Here is an 18,810-nt window from a genome sequence, read left to right on the forward strand (position 1 = left end):
GTTGGTCCTTACACCCTCCTTCCCGCTACTGACAGCCATCATGGGAGGCATCCCCACATGTCCACGTGCAGCTGCAGGATCTCCTGCCGCCCGAGGGTCCTGCACTGTGTGAAGAGACACTCCACGGGGTCTTCTTACTGAGACTGCAGTATAGGGCTGGACTCATCCAGGCTGTCCCTGGAGCCCCCTCCCTGAGACGTGGTCCTGAGGGTGAGGACAAGGACCCTTCCTCCCTCTGTTCCCAGGGTCACTGGGGGTCACAGGAGCAGGACAGAGGGCAGCACACTCCACACAGGCCTGGGAGAGCCCAAGGAGATCTAGGCTGTAGGGTCACAGGTACTGGTGTGGCCATTGTGCATCGAGGGCTCTGAGCCAGGCCTCGCCATCACCTGCCCCACACCAAGCTGCAAGCCAGCAAGTGGGCAGATGACGGTCCCTAAGGACGTGGGCGCCATGCCTGCCCAGAGCAGAGCCAGCTGCAGGCCACACATGGGAGCCATAAGAGAGCATGCGCCATGTGCTGGAAGGCCACTCGGCAGAGAGAGCCGCGAGGGACCTTTTCATGAAACACCTACAATTGTTTTTTAAATTATTATTTTGAAAGCCAGTCGGAAATTTCAGGATGAAAATAAGCGTCCACCACAGCAGGCCACCAGCCCACCTGGCCTCGGCTCCAGGCCCTTCTTCGGCGGGGACTTCACTCTGCTCGCTGGGAGCTGAATCACAGGCATTGGCCATCAGCGCTGGCCGGCAGCAGAGCAGCCTGTCCGTCTCCAGTCCAGTTACCTCCAGCAGGGGGAGGAAGTGAGCTCTACTTACAGGGCCCAGGAACCGCCGCAGAAATGGGCTCCAGCACTGGACACAGTGATGGTCCCTTCCCGCCTGACGGTCCACTGCACACGTGGAGGGACGCAGAGGGTCATTCATGCAGGGCCGTGCAGCAGCAGGCTGGGTGGTGGGAGGGATGCAGGCCCTGCTGCCCAGGGGAGCTGGCAGGGCTCAGAGCAAGCGGCACTGGCCCAGCTCCTGGTGCTGGTGTCAGGAAGGCAGGTGGGGGCAGCGCCTCCCCAGCAGGGCCAACCTGTGGGGTGCCAGGGGCTCGAGGCCCTCGCAGCAGGGCCAACCCTGGCTACTCTGGTGCTTTTGTGCCTCCTGCTCAAAAGCTGCCTGCCCATGTGACCTGATCCTTTCTGGGTCTCTGCACACCTGGCCACGCCACAGGGCAAGTCCCCAGGACCCTGGGGAGGATCACCACTCCGTGGCTCAGAATGTGGTTTGTGAGGGACCAAGTTCTCTGAAGATGTAAACTGAGGGTCTCAGGCGGCGTGGGCTGGTGCGGGGATTTCCCTGAGTGGGCTTCAGAAATTCCATCTAAGTGTCCTCTCGTGGAGGACTGAGAAGAGGCCTATGTCCAGCTGAAGAGCCCACTCACCTGCCCCTCATCATGGGCTCTGCCCCAGCCCCCACAGGGAGGCTCCGAGGAGAGGCAACTTGGAGTGGGGGTCCACAGGGACCCCAGGCACCCCAGGTCCAGCAGAGCCGTGTTTCAGAAGTGGGTGGAAACCCCAGCCTCTTACGGAAGGCCTGACGGAACCCTCTCCTCCAACAACCCACCCCAGCCCAGGTGGAGAGGAAGCAGTCGGACCTGAGAGGGGTGAGCTGCAGACCGGGGGCTGCGGGCGACGGCAGGGACTGCACTGTACTCAACGCTGTTGACGTGTTCTGCAGATGTGAGTGATTCACCTGAGCTCTTCTTCTTTCCAAGTAATTTTTGTTCTTCAGAAAGCAAATCCCTGACAACAGGTACTTACACCCTCTAGACTCTAATGAAACTGCTTCTAATCCCACCTGGGGGAGCCCAAAAGCCCCAGGCACTGCCAAGGAGCCACAGGGGACCAGGGGGGATCTGTCGCCCCCCAGGGCTCTGGCTGGTGGCCAGCGTCAGACACCACAGAAACCGAGGTTCAGTGCCTGGATGGGTCTGGAGAAGCACCCAGTTGTTGTGGAGGCCACCTGGAGTGGCCATCTGGGCAAGGCTTTTGGGGGGGCAAGACCCCCTATGCAGAGCTGGGCACCTTGTGCAGGATGGCAGTGCCAGCTACGTCCAGCAGCCCCTAGTCTCCACTCTCCTCCTTCCAAGAGGCTGCCCCAGCTGCATCCTCCAAGGACCCTGGGGAGCCAGCGTCCCTCAGGCTCACCAGTCCTGGGGAGCTCCCAGGCACGCATGGTGAAGAGCCTCAGCACCTGTCCCCAGCCCCGCTGCCCTCTACTGCCCCAGGCCATCCCTCACCTTTCCCCAGCCACCCTCCCCAGGAGTGGCAGCCCCTGAGCAGGCAGCAGCCCAGGGCCACAGGGTGAGGGAGAGTGCTGGGAGAAACGGGTGGGCCGGCTTTCGCCTGCTAAGTGCAGAGGCTGGTGGAGTCCCACAGCCTCCCGAGTGGCAGCAACCCCTGTTGAAGGCCCAGCCCTGGGAGCCCAAGGGGACCCCTAGAGCTGCACTAGGCAGCCTGCGGGGGGGAGCACCTGGTGCTGAGGGCTCTTTCACCCCTGGACTTCGCAGAGTGGGCATCTGTCCCAATAACTGCTGGACAGCAGGGCGAGGCAGCATCCCTGAACAGGACAAGCCCTGTGGACAGTGACCGTCCCCAGGAAGGATGGACACAGCTGTCCAGACCAGCTCGGGAGCAGGGGCCTGGGGGTGGGCAGGCTCCCAGCTCTCGGGGTCCGCTCCATTGCTGGGAAGCGGATGGGGCCTCACCAGGAGGGGGCTTCCAGAGAAGGCCCTACACTGAGGGCCCGGGCCCAGGGCCCAGCTGCCCTGACCCTCCTGAGGTGGGGAGCAAGGCAAGGAGGGCCGCCAGCGTGCGAGGACGCAGTCCAGGGCACACAAGGGTTCAGGCCGAGCCCCAAGCACTGCCACTCGGAGCCAAAGGCGCCTCAACTCCAGCAAACACAGGAGAGGACTTCTCCCTCCAGCAAACTCATGACCAGGAGCCTCCCCAGGAGAGGGACACTCTTCACACAGGCCTGGGCGGACCTCCCGGGGCTCGGGCACACGCAGGCACCTCACCTGCTCTTCTAAGGGCCCTCTCCCCCTGCTTGCGTCTCTGTTGCCTAGTGGCCCTCCCTGCCTCCCACCAAGGCAACGTCTGCGCTCAGACCACCTCCCCCTGCCCTGGGCATCCATGGACTGTCCCTGGGACAGTCAGGCCTGGAATCCCAGCCTCTGGATCCACAGCCAACACAACCAGGCAGTGCCAGGAGGGGGCAAGCTCCGCAGAGGTCACGGAGGCCTCTTCCTACCCCTGGCTGGAGTGGGGCTGGGGTGGGAGCGGGAGGCCCTGCGGGGGCCTAGGCAGGGTGGAAAGGGTCCCAGCGGCAGGCTTGCGCCTCCTGGCCCCTCCTAATGTAGCCAGGGGTCCTGATATCCCATAGGGCCCAGGGACAAAGTCTTACACCATGCCCCAGCTGGTGAGGACTGTGTTCTCACAGCCAGACAGTGGCTAGACCACCAGCGGCTCTCTCCATGGAGCACGGAACACGGGCTCCATGATATGATGTCCCCGAGCTGCAGGTGATGGGTGGGTCTGACCATGCCCCACCTCTTCAGGGCTCACCTGTCATCAGGGAGCGGCAGGAGTCTGCAGAAGAGCAATTCACCCAGCAATGACATGGTCCCACGGAGCCGTCCCAGCTCCCCTGGGACTCTTCTCAGAGCTCTGACTCAGCCACAAAAGCCGAGGCCCTGATACTTGGACACCATAGGTGTCCCCTATGCAGGGGGACATACTCCGCGAGGAATGAACTTGAAAAACCAGCACTGCTGAGGGCAGCCTGGCTTGGAACTTGGAACAGCTGGCTCCTCTGGTCCTCGACTCCACCTTTGCACCAGCCACGTCTGCACCTCGGACTTGATGTGCGCTCCTGGGCACCCGACCTCACGCCCAGCCTGCGCCCCACAGCAGATGGCCCACCAAACTCTGCCCCCAGCAATAACTGCCTTGTGGGCAGGAAACCTTGGAAAACATCAGCCTCCAGTGCCCCACAGGAGGGGTGGGGCCCAGTCCCCCTCCTCAGAGGCCTGGGGTCTCATCATACGGACCCTGCGCTCCGATGGCTCCTTCTCAGAGCTAAGATCTCATCAAGGGGACTTTGTACCAGTCTTTGTAACCATTAGACAAATGCAAATCAAAATCATAGGTGCAGCACCTCTCCCCCCAGGGAAGGCTCATAGCTAGTGCTGGTGGGGACCCGGACACGACCCTGGTGCCCTGCGGTGGGTGCAGAAAGCTGCAGTCTCGTGCTCCTCAGAATGGCTCACAGGGCCTCCAGGAAATCCCAGGCACCATGTGCACAGTGCAAAGTTCCAGCGGCGAAGACATGGGAGCAGCCAGGTGTCACCAACAAATGCGTGACGGGACACTGCTCTGCCTTAACAGGAGGGGATTCAGACTCGATCCACCACATGGACGGACCTGAGGACATTTTACTACTTGAAATAAACCAAGCACAGATGACAAGTATCTCATGATCCACTGAAGTAGGTGCAGAAGAGAGAACCGGGTGTCCCCGCCACTCCTGTCGCGCCTCACCCATAGGAGGTGGGCAGGCCAGAAGGGGAGCCCTCGTGGATGGGTCTGTGCCCTTCCCCTGGGAGGTGGCCAGGCCAGGAGGGGAGCCCTTGTGGATGGGTCTGTGCCCTTCCCCTGGGAGGTGGGCAGGCCAGGAGGGGAGCCCTCATGGATGGGTCTGTGCCCATCCCCTGGGAGGTGGGCAGGCCAGGAGGGGAGCCCTCGTGGATGGGTCTGTGCCCATCCCCTGGGAGGTGGCCAGGCCAGGAGGGGAGCCCTCGTGGATGGGTCTGTGCCCATCCCCTGGGAGGTGGCCAGGCCAGGAGGGGAGCCCTCATGGATGGGTCTGTGCCCATCCCCTGGGAGGTGGGCAGGCCAGGAGGGGAGCCCTCATGGATGGGTCTGTGCCCATCCCCTGGGAGGTGGGCAGGCCAGGAGGGGAGCCCTCATGGATGGGTCTGTGCCCATCCCCTGGGAGGTGGGCAGGCCAGGAGGGGAGTCCTCGTGGATGGGTCTGTGCCCTTCCCCTGGGAGGTGGGCAGGCCAGGAGGGGAGCCCTCATGGATGGGTCTGTGCCCATCCCCTGGGAGGTGGGCAGGCCAGGAGGGGAGCCCTCGTGGATGGGTCTGTGCCCATCCCCTGGGAGGTGGGCAGGCCAGGAGGGGAGCCCTCATGGATGGGTCTGTGCCCTTCCCCTGGGAGGTGGGCAGGCCAGGAGGGGAGTCCTCGTGGATGGGTCTGTGCCCTTCCCCTGGGAGGTGGGCAGGCCAGGAGGGGAGCCCTCATGGATGGGTCTGTGCCCATCCCTTGGGAGGTGGCCAGGCCAGGAGGGGAGCCCTCGTGGATGGGTCTGTGCCCTTCCCCTGGGAGGTGGGCAGGCCAGGAGGGGAGCCCTCGTGGATGGGTCTGTGCCCTTCCCCTGGGAGGTGGGCAGGCCAGGAGGGGAGCCCTCGTGGATGGGTCTGTGCCCATCCCCTGGGAGGTGGGCAGGCCAGGAGGGGAGTCCTCGTGGATGGGTCTGTGCCCTTCCCCTGGGAGGTGGGCAGGCCAGGAGGGGAGTCCTCGTGGATGGGTCTGTGCCCTTCCCCTGGGAGGTGGGCAGGCCAGGAGGGGAGCCCTCATGGATGGGTCTGTGCCCATCCCTTGGGAGGTGGCCAGGCCAGGAGGGGAGCCCTCGTGGATGGGTCTGTGCCCTTCCCCTGGGAGGTGGGCAGGCCAGGAGGGGAGCCCTCGTGGATGGGTCTGTGCCCTTCCCCTGGGAGGTGGGCAGGCCAGGAGGGGAGCCCTCGTGGATGGGTCTGTGCCCATCCCCTGGGAGGTGGGCAGGCCAGGAGGGGAGTCCTCGTGGATGGGTCTGTGCCCTTCCCCTGGGAGGTGGGCAGGCCAGGAGGGGAGTCCTCGTGGATGGGTCTGTGCCCATCCCCTGGGAGGTGGGCAGGCCAGGAGGGGAGCCCTCGTGGATGGGTCTGTGCCCTTCCCCTGGGAGGTGGGCAGGCCAGGAGGGGAGCCCTCGTGGATGGGTCTGTGCCCATCCCCTGGGAGGTGGGCAGGCCAGGAGGGGAGCCCTCGTGGATGGGTCTGTGCCCTTCCCCTGGGAGATGGGCAGGCCAGGAGGGGAGCCCTCGTGGATGGGTCTGTGCCCATCCCCTGGGAGGTGGGCAGGCCAGGAGGGGAGCCCTCGTGGATGGGTCTGTGCCCTTCCCCTGGGAGGTGGGCAGGCCAGGAGGGGAGCCCTCGTGGATGGGTCTGTGCCCATCCCCTGGGAGGTGGGCAGGCCAGGAGGGGAGCCCTCGTGGATGGGTCTGTGCCCTCACAAGGAGCCCCCGAGAACTCTCCTGCCTTCCTCCGCGCTGCATGACATACAGCAAGGACACGCTGTCTACACCAGGAAGCCAGCCCCACCAGACCCCAAATCTTCATCCGTGCTGCCCTCTGGCCCCCGCACTGTGAGCGCCGGCCTCTGAGGCTGTGGTGTGGTTGGAACAGCCTGAACAGAGTGGTCAAAATCACAGGAGAAGGTGGGAGGCTGGCGGCGCGGCGGGCGGGGCGGGCAGGGACAGGGCTGGGGTTCTGCTGGAGGAGGTTCAGAGCTTGCTGCACAAGAGCACCCTGTCGGAGGCTCCCAAAGGCGGCTGAGCGGGCAGTGGTACAGTGAGGACCATCATGGTTTAAAAATGGAAAAACAGAAGCCAAGGACCAGACTCAACAAATTCAGCTACTCTGTCTCTGGGAGCTACGGCCCCAAGTTAAAGGGACCTCTGGCTGGGGACAGACTGTTTCCTCAGACACAATCTGACTCTGCCCAGCCCTGAATGGGGGCCCTGCTTTGGAGGGTGCTGCAGGCTCATGCCCCTCCCTTGCAGAGCTGTCGTAGGTGGGGTGCTGGGTGCAGGGAGGCCTGTGCATCCCCCTCCAGGGAGACAGTCCCACTGAGGCACAGCCATATAAACAGATGCACCTAGGGCCTGCTGGACTCCCTGGGGTTACCTCTCCAAGTCCCCTTTCCCCCCCAGTCATGAGGCCACTGTCCTGCCACGGCAGGATGAGGGCAGGACAGACTGGGCGTGGGACAGGCCCCGCCCTACACACATCCCAAACACCCACCTGAGAGCAGCAGCCCCGAGACCCTGGACGCCTGATCAGGCAGCTACTCGGGCAGGAAGGAGCCCTCGAACTGTACCACTAAACTGCATCTGCAAGAAACCCAGCACCTGCTCTCCTCTCCCCCTACAGCGACCATCTCCTGGCCAGCTGCCTGTTCAGAGCCAAGAACTGGTCAGAGGCACAGGAACACAGGGGCTCTGAGGACCCTGGCGGAGGAAAGGGCTGCCCAGCTGTGCTAGTGAGGACAGGGACAGTGCCCTGGTAGGGGCACAGGGGCAGTAGAGGGGAGGGCATCCTGAGAGTAGAAAGACCCACCAGGGGCAGGTGGGGGCACAGAACCCCAGAGAACAGCACCTGTCCAGCCTACTGGCCTCGCCCACTGGCCTCACCCACCCAGGTGGTCTTGGCCCTTGGGGGCTCAGCTTGGCCCTCTCTAGGCAGCTCAGCATCCCTCAGTTTCTGAAGGATTTCTGAACGACTGGTGCTGGTCTCCCCTTCTCAGCCACTCCTCCTGAACCTGGTCAGAGCTACTGTCCTCTGCCGCAGGGCTGAGGGGCATCCCCACCTGCCTGACCCTGGTGCTTCCTCACACCCTCTGTGGCCCTGGGGGCACAGCTTGTGCTCCACTGGGAAAACAGGGCCTCAGCCTCCCTGACCACCTCACCCGAAGGTCACCACCTTCACAAACGACAACACCACAGAGGCCGGGCCACCTCCTGACACGGCAGGCATCAACAGTGCCTCTCCTGGGTGTCTCTCCTGGGTGCGTTTCCATGGATTTGTGCCAAGGGGCTCAGCTGCTGAGAATCACCCTGTAGCAGCGCACAGGCGTTCGCTCCTGGTAGACGGAATGGAGGCAATTAATCGCATTCAAATCCCCAGCAAGGGGCTCTGGCAGCACAGCAATCCCTTTATTAAAAAAGGCTGCAGAGCTTAAACAGGCAGTGTCCAGACAGCTGTGGGGACGGGAGGGAGGCCCAGCCGTCTGCCAAGCTCCGGGCGGCCGACAGGAAGCGTCCACTCAAAGTGATTCATGCACAGCACAGCAGCCACCCCCAGGCCAGTGCCACCCCCTGTCAGAGTGCTCTTGGGCTTCGCGGAGTTAAAATTACGCCCAATCTCTAGATATCACCAGGCAGGATGTCACCAGGAAGCTGGCCCAGAGGGACTGGAGGAGCGAGGCTCTGGGGGGTCACCCACCTCGGTCCAGTCATCGTCAGGCCCTGGGTTCCAGTGTGGTCAACAGCAGCCTCGAGCCTCACAGGGGCTTCTGGACACCATGCAGCCTTTCTAAATGCTCTCCCCTCAGGCCCAAGCCACTGCCTCCCTGGAGGAAGCCCGCAGTCCAGGGTGGACCTCAGTGCCCCGGTGTGGGCATCAGCCTCAGCCCTCTCATGTGGCCACCAAGGCTCCAGTGGCTGGGCTACCAGACCCCAGAGGGCCCACGCGGACATCCCGGACCTCCATGCCCTCCCTGACACTGCCCACTGGAGCTGGTTTCTCCAGGAGAGAAAAGGAGCAGGAAGGAGGGTGGTCAGCTGCCCAGCTCCGTGGCCCAGCGAGTCCCCGCCCTCTGCAGGCCCACAGGGAGGCTCCGCCTTACCTTGCCGAAGCTGCCCTTCCCGATGGCACGCAGGATCTGGAAGTGGTCGAAGTTCACTGCAGAATGAAACAGAGGATGCAGGTGAGGCAGCCCAAAGGCCCACACCAGGCGCAAGCCCCCCCAGGCAGCAGGAAGGCCCACATGGGGCGCAAGCCCCCCAGGCAGCAGGAAAGCCCACACCAGGCACAAGCCCCTAGTGCTCCCCAGCACCTTGCACCCTGCAGCCCACCAGAGCCCCCGCTCCACCCTGCGGAGGGTCCACTGGGGCTCAGTGTGAACTCTGGCTCTTGTGCCAAGCAGGAAGCACTGAGCCCAGGTGGGAGAGGGCCCAGGCGGAGTAGCACCTCTTCTCAGGGTCCTCGTGGGTGGGCACATGCAACTGGCCCACAGACAGGACACAGGCGACCAAGAGGAAACGCTGCCCTGAGCATCAGACCACTCACTCCCTGTAGTCCTGCCATCAGCAACCCCCACGGAAGGCCACCTACAGTCCCCCAAATTTACACGTGCATGGACAGGCAAGCCTGGGAGTCAGGGAATCCCTTTCTCTCCTTGGGAGCCTGCTGTCCCCCACTCTCCTGTACAGAGGAGTGGGAGAGTGTCCGTCTTGCTGGCCCTACTGGACAGGCCTGGGGGGCTGTGATGGCCCATGATTAGTAACGGAGAGGCTCTGTAGGGCCTGGTCATTCCTGCAGGGTCCACAGCACCCCTCCTGCAGGGGGCTTGCTAATCACCACGGCCCTGGTGAGGGACACGCTGTGGTGAGGATAACCCCAAGTGAGCCCCTGAGACTTCCCTCAGCCCTGCCCTGAGCCCGAGGCTGCCCACAGCATGATGCCCTTCATCACTGGGCGCAGGCAGCCTCGGGACAGGCCCTCCAGCCTGCCCAGCACCAAGTCCGAACCCCAGGGCCCCCCGCCCATGAGGGCAGGCACGTGCCTTGGCCCTTGCTGTGTGTGAGGCTGTTAATGCAGCACAGGCCTGGGTGGCGCTGGGTGGGTGGAAGGGATGCCTCAGGGAGAAAGGAAGGTGTAGGGCTGCCAGGGAGCCCCCAGAGAAGGGCCCTCATCCCACAGAGAGAACCGAGGCCAGGTGCTCTCTTGCTCCACTTTCCTCCAGCTGTGTCCCTGTCAGGCTCGGAGGAGTGGCCTTCCCTTCATCCCACAGTCCCTGAGAATGTGGCCCCCGGCAGGGAAGCACACTGCCACTGCCTGGCACAAGGGAAGGCCACGCCTCCCATCCTGACTGACAGGGGCACGAGGAAGAGCAAAGCAAGAGAGGCTGGGAGGTGAGGGACCCTGTGGGCACCGGCCAGCAGTGAGTCCCGACCACACTGTTCTCCTCCTCAAGCCCCGACACCTCGCCTCAGCATGAGGCCAGCCCAGAGAAGAGCCATCCTCGGAGGACATCACCCGCACGGGGCTGTGAGGACCCTGGGAGGGCACGGCCTGCTGCCGGCCCTTGCTGGGGTCTTTCTAAAGGGATCTCTTTGTTCTTGTCCTTGACAACCTGTGCCAGTGCTGACGGGACGAGGGGAGGCCAGCACAGCTCACACTCAGGAAGCGTCCAGGGGTCCTCGGGAGGAGCAGCCCAGGGACTGGGTGGGCAGCACAGAACTGGCTTTTGTGTCTGCACTGCAGAGGAGGACAACACAGTGTCCAGGAGGGCACAGGGCCGAGCTGGCAGCCATGCAGCCTGGGGTGATGTCTGTGCTGGGAAGCTCTGAGCCAGGGAACCTCCACCCACCCAGTCCACACCAGGCCAGCTGCTGCTGCCCAGATGTTCCCAGGCTCCTACAGAGGCACCAGATGCTTTGCAAGTCTGTGGTTGGACAAAAGCCTCGCCCTTTCCACAGTGCTGAGGACGAAGCATGACACTCATGCCACCTCCAGGGACACCTGGAATCACTGGGCCACAGTCCCAGCCACCGGCCCAGTAGGTGCCTGGAATCCAGTCCAGCACCACCTGGGAGGGGGACCACCTGCTGAGCCACCTTGGTGCACAAGCTCTTGACCACCTAGCTGGAGCAGGAGCACCTGACCATGTCACTCAGCCCCACTGCAGCTTAAAGGAGGCAGGGGGTGGGCATCCTCCTGCCCTAGGGTAGCTTGCTGGAGTCCCGCCCTGCAGCCCGCTGCAGCTAGCACAAGGCAGAGCTCGAGCACCGAGCCACAGGAACTTGGCCAAGACAAACACCATTTTTAGGGAAGAAAATCTAGTTTCCAAGTTGAGTCTGCTGGAGAGAAGGACGGGAAATGCAACACACGGAGCAGCAGGTCTGGGGCGTAAGGGAGTCCCCGCCAGGCTTCTCGCTGCACGCTCAGACACCCACGGCGTGTCACCACCAAGGGTTTTGGCAAGGAGAGCTCTCGGGGAAGGAGAGCTGGCACGGTCTGTGGGCACAGAGCCAGCTGTGCCAGCAACCGGCAGGTGAGCGGGTGTGTGCTGCTGGCTTGGATGCTGGCCTGTGGCCTCCCGCCAGCCCTCAGCTTCCGGTGAGGGCAGGGAGGGTGCAGTCAGCGCCAGCAGCCCAGGCCATCAGGGTCTGTGGCTTTGAGCACGACTTTGCCCACTTCCTGCTGTTATGGGCCAGGCTATACGGGCAATGACCAAACGGACTCTGTTTGGCCCTGAGACTCCAGTCCTGGAAGGCATGCTTCTGCCAGGGAAAGCCCACCTCTGCACCCATGACCAGCTGCCTCGCACAGCACGCTTGGCAACCCACAGTGGCAATTCTTGCACAATGTGAAAGTGTTCTCTCTTACAGTCTTCATGTCAGTAACCACTCTTTAACTCGTACTCAACTACGGAGGTTTTGGCCCACTTCCTTTCCTGCTTATGAGTTTAGATCTCATGATGTTTATGGTCATAGCAACACGGCAACAGCCACTTATGACCTAACAGGGTTTTGGGCTATAAGAGGTGGACTCAAACCCCAGGAGGGGGTCACAGGGTGTAGACTTGCAGCCTACCCATGGCCCACAGCTGGTGGATCCGGACCGCCAAGTGGTGAATAAAGTTTCCATCTCCTGCTTTAAGATTGACTCTGTGGTTTATCGCAATCTCACCTTAACACTATACCTAACCAGGAGGGCAGCCACACCGACAGGGGTCCCAGACAGTGGCCCCCAGACGGGCACAGAGAAGTCCCGGGTGAGACGGGAATCCCCGATGTGGCTGGCAGACACCTTGAGGCAGGCAGAGTGGAGTCCCTGGGCAGGGCACACATTGCAATCCCCACCAAAGACCCTCCCAGACAGCTGCCTCCCAGGCACCTCTGCCCAGACCCTGCCTCAGTCCTCAGGGTGCCAGGGGACTACATGGGGTACCTGCTGCCCACCCTGACAAACAGGTTCCTACCTGGCTCCTGACCACCCAGCTGGGGTGGGAGCACTTGACCATGACAATAAGCACCACCACAGCTTACATGCCCCCACCCTGCAACTCAGTCCAGGCCAGGGAGGAGCAAGCCCAAGGCTTGCCCAGGTCCCTCCCCTGGGGCCTGCTATTCGCAGCCCAGGAGGGTCTCAAGTTTCTCTGTGGCGGGGCCAGGACCTCCCCTAACCACCTGCCCTGCCCAGCTCCCAGACAGGTACTCAGCCCCATTTCTGGTTCCTAAAGGCGATGACAGCTCTTGGTCCAGCCCTGACAGAGGTAATTAGGGAGGAAACCACCAGCAGGAATCGGTCAACACAGTCGTCTTTTTGGAGGGCTTTTCCAAGAGCAAGACTATAAGCAGTCTGATGTGGTAAAAGCCACCCTGCCCACATCCCATCCAGACGGCTCCCTCTGTGCAGCTCAAGAAAACCCATTCTGGTGGCCTTTCTGACAATCCCCAAGTCTGAACCCCAAGTGTGCACAGTTAGAGGAAGGACAGAGCTGGCAGGGCCCTGGGGGTGCCAGGCCTCCGTGCGGGGCCAGCATCAGCCCAGCAGCCACATGAAGATGCTGTTGCTGTAAGAAAATCAAAGCACAAATTCCTGACTGCCCAAACCTGCCCATTAACAACAGCTTCCCCTCCCAGGCTCTGACGTGGACCCCCCACAACCTCCCTGCACACCGCAGCCAGGGGACTCAGCCCCACTGTGCCCAGAAGAGGAGCCTGGGGCCCTGCAGTGCCTTCTCAGCCCCTTCCCCATTTGGGAGAAGCAGGAAATGCCCCTGAGCACACTGGAGTCAGGGAGACACTGAGAGGCCGAGGAGTGGGGATAGGCAGGAAGGGGTGGGTTGCTGTTTTTCACAAATTTGTTGCAGAGGTATTTCCAAAGCTGATATTTGGACAAAAACGTGAAGGCCTGTGGCCGGGTACCTGGACTGAGCAAGACTGCCTTGCACGTTCTCCAGGGTGATGGGCTATGGGAGGCCAAGGCCACTCTCCCCTAACACAGGCAGATCTTAAAGCAGAATGTGGGTAAAAGGACAGCCACTTCGACTCCTGGCCATCCTAGCCAGCATGTACATGTTCCCCACAGGAACCAAGGAGCTGTTGGGGAAGCGGCCTGCCTGTCCTGTGCCTGGGCAAGGCACGGCTGGGCCCCAGCCCCACGGCCCACTCCACTGTGTGTAGCAAGCTGAGGGACACAGCCTCTTCCCAGTGCAGATAAATATTTTAAAATCCAGGCTTTAAAATTCACTCTTCAGAGGTCTCTGCTTTGCAGCACTGGCTGAGGGGAGCTCGGTTGTTGTCATGGGAACAGACTCTCCTCCCGCAGGAGCGCCAGGAGGTGTCCTGCGAGCCACCTGGGAGGCCCACCAGGCCCCGTCCACAAAGGCTGCCAGCTGGGCTCAGCTCACAGACAGCTCTTGTCACTGTGGCCCAAGCCCAGTGCCCAGATGGACTTTGTTCTCAGTCTCATCCAACCTTGAGGCTCAAGTAGGGGCAAAGAGAACCATGCCAGAGGAAAGGCGAGGGCCTCTCTTCCTGAAAGTGGTCCTCACGCATGGCCCTGCTCCCGCTGGCCTCACACACATCACTCCTGCCTCCGGGGCCCGCGGGATACCAGGACTGTGCTGGGAGCAGGCGAGCTCCGGACAGGGGCCGCCAGCACATCTGGCCGGGACAGGACCCATGAGCCCTGGTCCTGCCATGGCGGGTGAAGGGTAGCTGGAGGGGCAGAGGGAGTGGTCACCCCCAAAGAGGGGCCGAGGCCACCGTGAGAGGCAGGGAGAAGGAAAGCCATAGCAAGAGCCACTGTGAGCCACCTCAAATCTGAAGCAGCAGGAGAAGGTGATGTTTGACATTTCCCACCAGCAACAGAATGACCCCTTCCTTCTGTGTGCCTGCCCACTCTTTTCCCAAATCCCAGGAGCTGCTTGGCTCTGGCACTTGGTTCACAGTCCCCGCGGCAGTCCTGGAAGGGTCACTTTGCAGACTAACTGTTGGGCTGAGCAGCCCTTCCATGAGCCAGGGCCTTTCTTACAACAGAAGAAACAGCCCACACCGAGGAGGCAGAGAGAAGACGGCCGGGAGAGTAAAAATAGACTTGCTACGGCTCCGTGAGTCACCCTGTTGTTGCCAGCCAGCAGTCCCTGCTGCGCGGAGGCCTCCCCCGCAGACCGACACCTGGTCCTGGCGCCCTTGGAGGCCTAGCACCTGAGTGCCGGGCGGCTCTTGGAGAAGCCAGGGCAAGGCAACTGCCCACAGTCACAGGACCGTCCTGGCTCTGAACGCAGTCAGGGACCTTCCCTGCCACGGCCTGCCTCATCATCACCAGGGGAAGCCTGGACCTCCAAGTGGCCCGCGGAGTCCCACACCAGCAGTGTGTTGTGTGGAGTCTGCGCTTACCACGTCAGACCTCACTGGGAAGCGGAGTTCTGCCATGCATCCCCTGACCACGGACTCCTGCCTGAAGGGAGTCTCCCAATCCGACTTTGCGAGGCCCTGCGCTCCCCAGAGCTCAGGCAGCCCCGGCAGAAGGAGCGGACCACACTGGGGACCTCCCAGGGCACAGTGCCAGGGAACCTCCTCTGAACACTCAGAGCCCAGCGCCTCCTGCCTGCCACAGGCTGCCCCAGACACAGGCAGGACCAGCTTTCACAGTCACCGGAGGGCCGTGGGTGCCCCCATGTTCCCAGGCACGAACGTGTGAGCAGGAGAGTCCAGCACGGGCTCTCAGTAAAGGAACACAGGGCCCAGAAGCAGATAAAGAACCAGTCTTTATCTAACCTGGGCCCCTGGCAGCACTGGCCACCATGTTCTGTAGCCCCTGGGAGTGTCTCCAGCTCTAGGGACGGGGTGTTCACCTGTTGGAGACAGGAGAGTAAATGTCTGCTCGGGCTCTGACCCTGGACTCCTCTCTCTACTGGGGGAACTTGAAGCCTGTGGGGCATGCCAGGTGAGGGACAGTCTTTTGGGTATTGTCCATGGATCTCAGAGGACCCAGTCGGCCATCTCTCCATCCTCCACTGTCCATCCCCAGGCAGGGCAGCAGGCAGACCCCAGGGGCCTGGACTATGGTCAGTGCCCTCCTGAGCCCTGGCATCCCTCACTGCCACCCAAGTGGCTGGGGCTTTTGGCCTCAGTTGGCACCTGCCTGTCAGACCACAGGGCGGCCAACTGGGCATCTTGTTCCAGCGGCACCCTGTGCCCCCAGGCCTTGCCACCCACCCACTGCTCGCCCCTGGGCTTTTCCTGAAGGCAGGCTGGCCTCAGCTGCTCCCCTGACAGCAATCCCCTACCAAGCTGATGGGCCTGTCCTTGGCCCCTAACCTGGGGTCCCATGCAGACCTTTCCCACAGGCACCAGCTGAGTGGGGGTGACATCAGGGGTAGCAGCAGGGCTCAGACCCCAGATCCAGAACAGTCCTGGCCTTTTCTGCCCAGGATGGTGCACAGAGCCAGGGCCTGGCACTGGCCTCCATCCTGGGCCCTGTGGGCCACAGTCTCACCACCCCCACCTTTATTGACAGCAGAAACTCCAGCGGAGCCCAGCTGCTGCTTCCTGCCTGCCTGGCCACAGGGCCCTGCAGGCTGAAGCAAACTGGATCGGTGCCTCCATGCTCCTGCTGATACCCCAGGCAGCACCGGAAACGTCCATAAATGATGTATCAGGACAGTGGCTGATAATACAGCATCTGCAGGCCAGCCGCACTCAGCTCCCGGGACTGTGGGAAGGCCTCCTGGGACAGAGGGAGTGGCCCTTAGCAGCCAGAACTCAGGGTTCTCCCAAAGTGCTGGGCAGCAGTACCTCCCCAGGGCCACCTAGAAGGATCTTGCAGTGCAAGGCCTGGCCTCTCCCATTACTCCAGGTGCTCAGCATCCCTGGGACCACCAGGGACAGGCCTGGGAGGTCCCCAGTACACTTGGCCCTTGCCTCAGGTGAGGCTGGCCCTGGGAGCTCACGGTACAGACCCAGGAACACCGAAATGCATGGGCCCAGAATCACAGTGGAGTCTCCCTGGCACAGGGTGTTTTGGGGGAGTGGACAGGGTGCCAGCCATATCTGCTCTGGTGACCTGGTAACACCCTGGCACTGAGATCTGGGGAGACCCAGCTATGTGGACCCCCAGGACTTTCACAGGAAGCCACGTCCAATGCTTCAGCACCGGGCTGTCACCCTGCGCCCACTACCTCTCGTCCAGCACCACGTGGAGCTACCCACTGGGCTGTGACAGTGGGAGGGCGGCCCACTGCCGGGGTGGTGCCCAGAGCCTGGTGCAGCGAGGGCTTCCCAGCCGACAGGCGAGGGTGCGCTTTATATCTCACACATTAGCACTTCCACGCAGGCAAAAACACCTCCCCAGACTGCCGGCACCACATGGCCCATCCCACAGCCTCCCCTTTCCAGGAACAAGCAACCATAGCAACTTGTGCCCAGGGCCGTTCACCAAGGACAGCCAGGGCAGCGGTCCCCTTCCTCCTCGGCCTGGCCACCTGCCACAGGAAGGAACCTGACAACCTGCACTCACGGGCCCAGCCTTTTTGCCCTACCCCTCCCAGCCCAGCACGGACCGGCATGGGGTTCAGGGCTGGTCCCCTGGCACCCTGACAGCCCCTGTCCACGCAGAGTGCACACTGATGCCTGAGCAGGTCCTCAAAAGGAGTCACTCGCTGCCTCTGGAGAGAAGTTCTCACTGCCCTTCCTAAACAGGCCAGGGGCTTGTGGCCACACACCAGAGGTCTGCCAAGAACCCCAGGACCACGGCACCCAGATGCCACCACACCCAGAAGACGGAGAGCAGAACCTGTTCTCTGCACCGAGATCCCACCCAGACACAGGCCAGGGTGAGGACAGGCCACTCCCCTAAAACTGCTAATGAGAACAGTGGGAAAGAGGACGTTCAGTTAAAGGCACTCACCCCACACTGGCCCAAACAGGAGTCCCTGCTCCGGAGGCCCCTCAGCAGGCACCAGGGCATGGCCATCTCCCCTCCCACATGGCAAAGCCTCCCAAGCCTGGAAGGAGAGTGCCGGGGTCGGACACCACTGCCAAGACGAGTGTCTGCAACCTCCAGCTGCAGGCCCAGAGGGTGAGGGGCTCCTGGCAGGGGCTGGGCCACAGCCAGAGTGGAGCTGCTCCCGTCACCACCCTAAGGAGGCCTGTGTCCTGCTGCACCTCCTCCCCAGGGGCACCCTCACAGCTCTGCAGGGCCACCTGCCCCGGCCAGGGCCCCGGGCTTCACAGGCGTGGACCAGTCCTGACGGGGAACTGAAGCCTCCTGCTCAGGACACAGCTCCTGACCTCCTTGCTCTCAGGCTGGGAGCCACACCTGCCCTGGGGTCTGAGCAGTCCCCACCTTCGGCCAGAACCCTGTGGGTCCTGGGTATCCATAACTCATGGACAGCCAGAGGCCTCTCCAGGGCAGGGCACCAGAGGAGCCTCAGGCACAGAGAGGAAGGGCCTGGAGGGAAACCCCTCCTAACCCTGACCACTAGGCACCAGGAGGGACATGGCACAGGAGGCCACCAGCCCACTCACTCACCTCTCAACTCCTGGGGGGAGGTAGCCAAGGTCAGCACCATGCCCTGGAGGCCACTGGGAGTGGGCAGCAGCCCACAAAATGTAGACTCCATGTGGGCCCCGCCCCAATCCTTGTGGCCCACTCCCCAGGTCCCAGCTCACCACAATGGGGGCTGACCACAGGAAGAAAGTCCTCCATGTCTGGCAGAAGGGAGGTGCCCACGTCCTCCATCAGGACAAGGGGCTCTGGGTGCTCAGGCAATTGCCAAGGCAGCAGGCATGGTGCACTGCAGAAAGTCTGAGGAGCATGCACAAGTTGCACGCCAGATGTCTTTACATGCTTACACTCATTCCACACACACGCCGTGGGCAAACAGCACTCCTACACACCATAGGCTCACACTCAGCCTACCCACACACCGTGGGCACAGGACGCTCCTGCACACCCTCACACTCACACTCCATTCACACACTGTGGACAAAGGACGCTTCTGCACACCCTCATGCTCACACTCTCCCACCCACACACCGTGGGCACAAGATGCTCCTGCATACCCCATGACTACACTCTGCCCACACACCATGGGCAGGTTGCTCCTGCACACCCTCATGCTCACACTCATTCCATGCACACATTCTGGTAACAGGGTGATCCTGCACACTCTCATGCTCACACTGACTCCACCCACATGCATTGGGCACAGGAAGCTCCTGCCCACCCTCACACTCACACTCACCCCACCCACACACTGTGGGCACAGGACGCTCCTGCACACCCTCACACTCACACTCACTCCACCCACACATGGAGGGCACAGGACACACCTGCACACCCTCACACACACACTCACTCCAACCACACACTGTTGGCACAGGACACTCCTAGACACCCACACGATCACACTCAGCCCACGCACACACCATGGGCAGAGAACACTCCTGCACACCAACACGCTCACACTGACTCCACCCACATGCTGTGGGCACAAGATGCTCCCACAAACCCTCACACTCCAACCACACACCGTGGGCAAAGAACGCTCCTGCACAACCCTTCACACTCACACTCACTACACCCTCACACTGTGGGCACAGGACACTCCTACACACCCTCACACTCACACTCAGTCTTC

General features: G+C 62.2%; 1 protein-coding gene across 2 annotated transcripts in view; it reads right to left on the minus strand.

Moving 5' to 3' along the window:
• Nucleotides 1–18,810, minus strand: part of STK32C (serine/threonine kinase 32C) — an 81,642-nt gene that overhangs the window by 20,186 nt on the left and 42,646 nt on the right. The window contains exons 1-2 of one of the 2 annotated variants that reach the window (XM_081267305.1): nt 10,525–10,594; nt 8,779–8,834 (exon numbers count right to left, since the gene is read on the minus strand). Coding sequence is in view for 1 of the 2 variants with exons in the window: in XM_081267304.1 (XP_081123430.1) it covers nt 8,779–8,834 (56 nt within the window). In the remaining variant the exon portion in view is untranslated. Of the gene's footprint in view, nt 1–8,778; nt 8,835–10,524; nt 10,595–18,810 lie in introns of those variants that run through there. The other variant, XM_081267304.1, reaches the window with a different exon arrangement.

This window comes from Spermophilus citellus (genome assembly GCF_964194105.1).
Source record: "Spermophilus citellus genome assembly, chromosome: 15".
NCBI classification, from domain to species: Eukaryota; Metazoa; Chordata; class Mammalia; order Rodentia; family Sciuridae; genus Spermophilus; species Spermophilus citellus.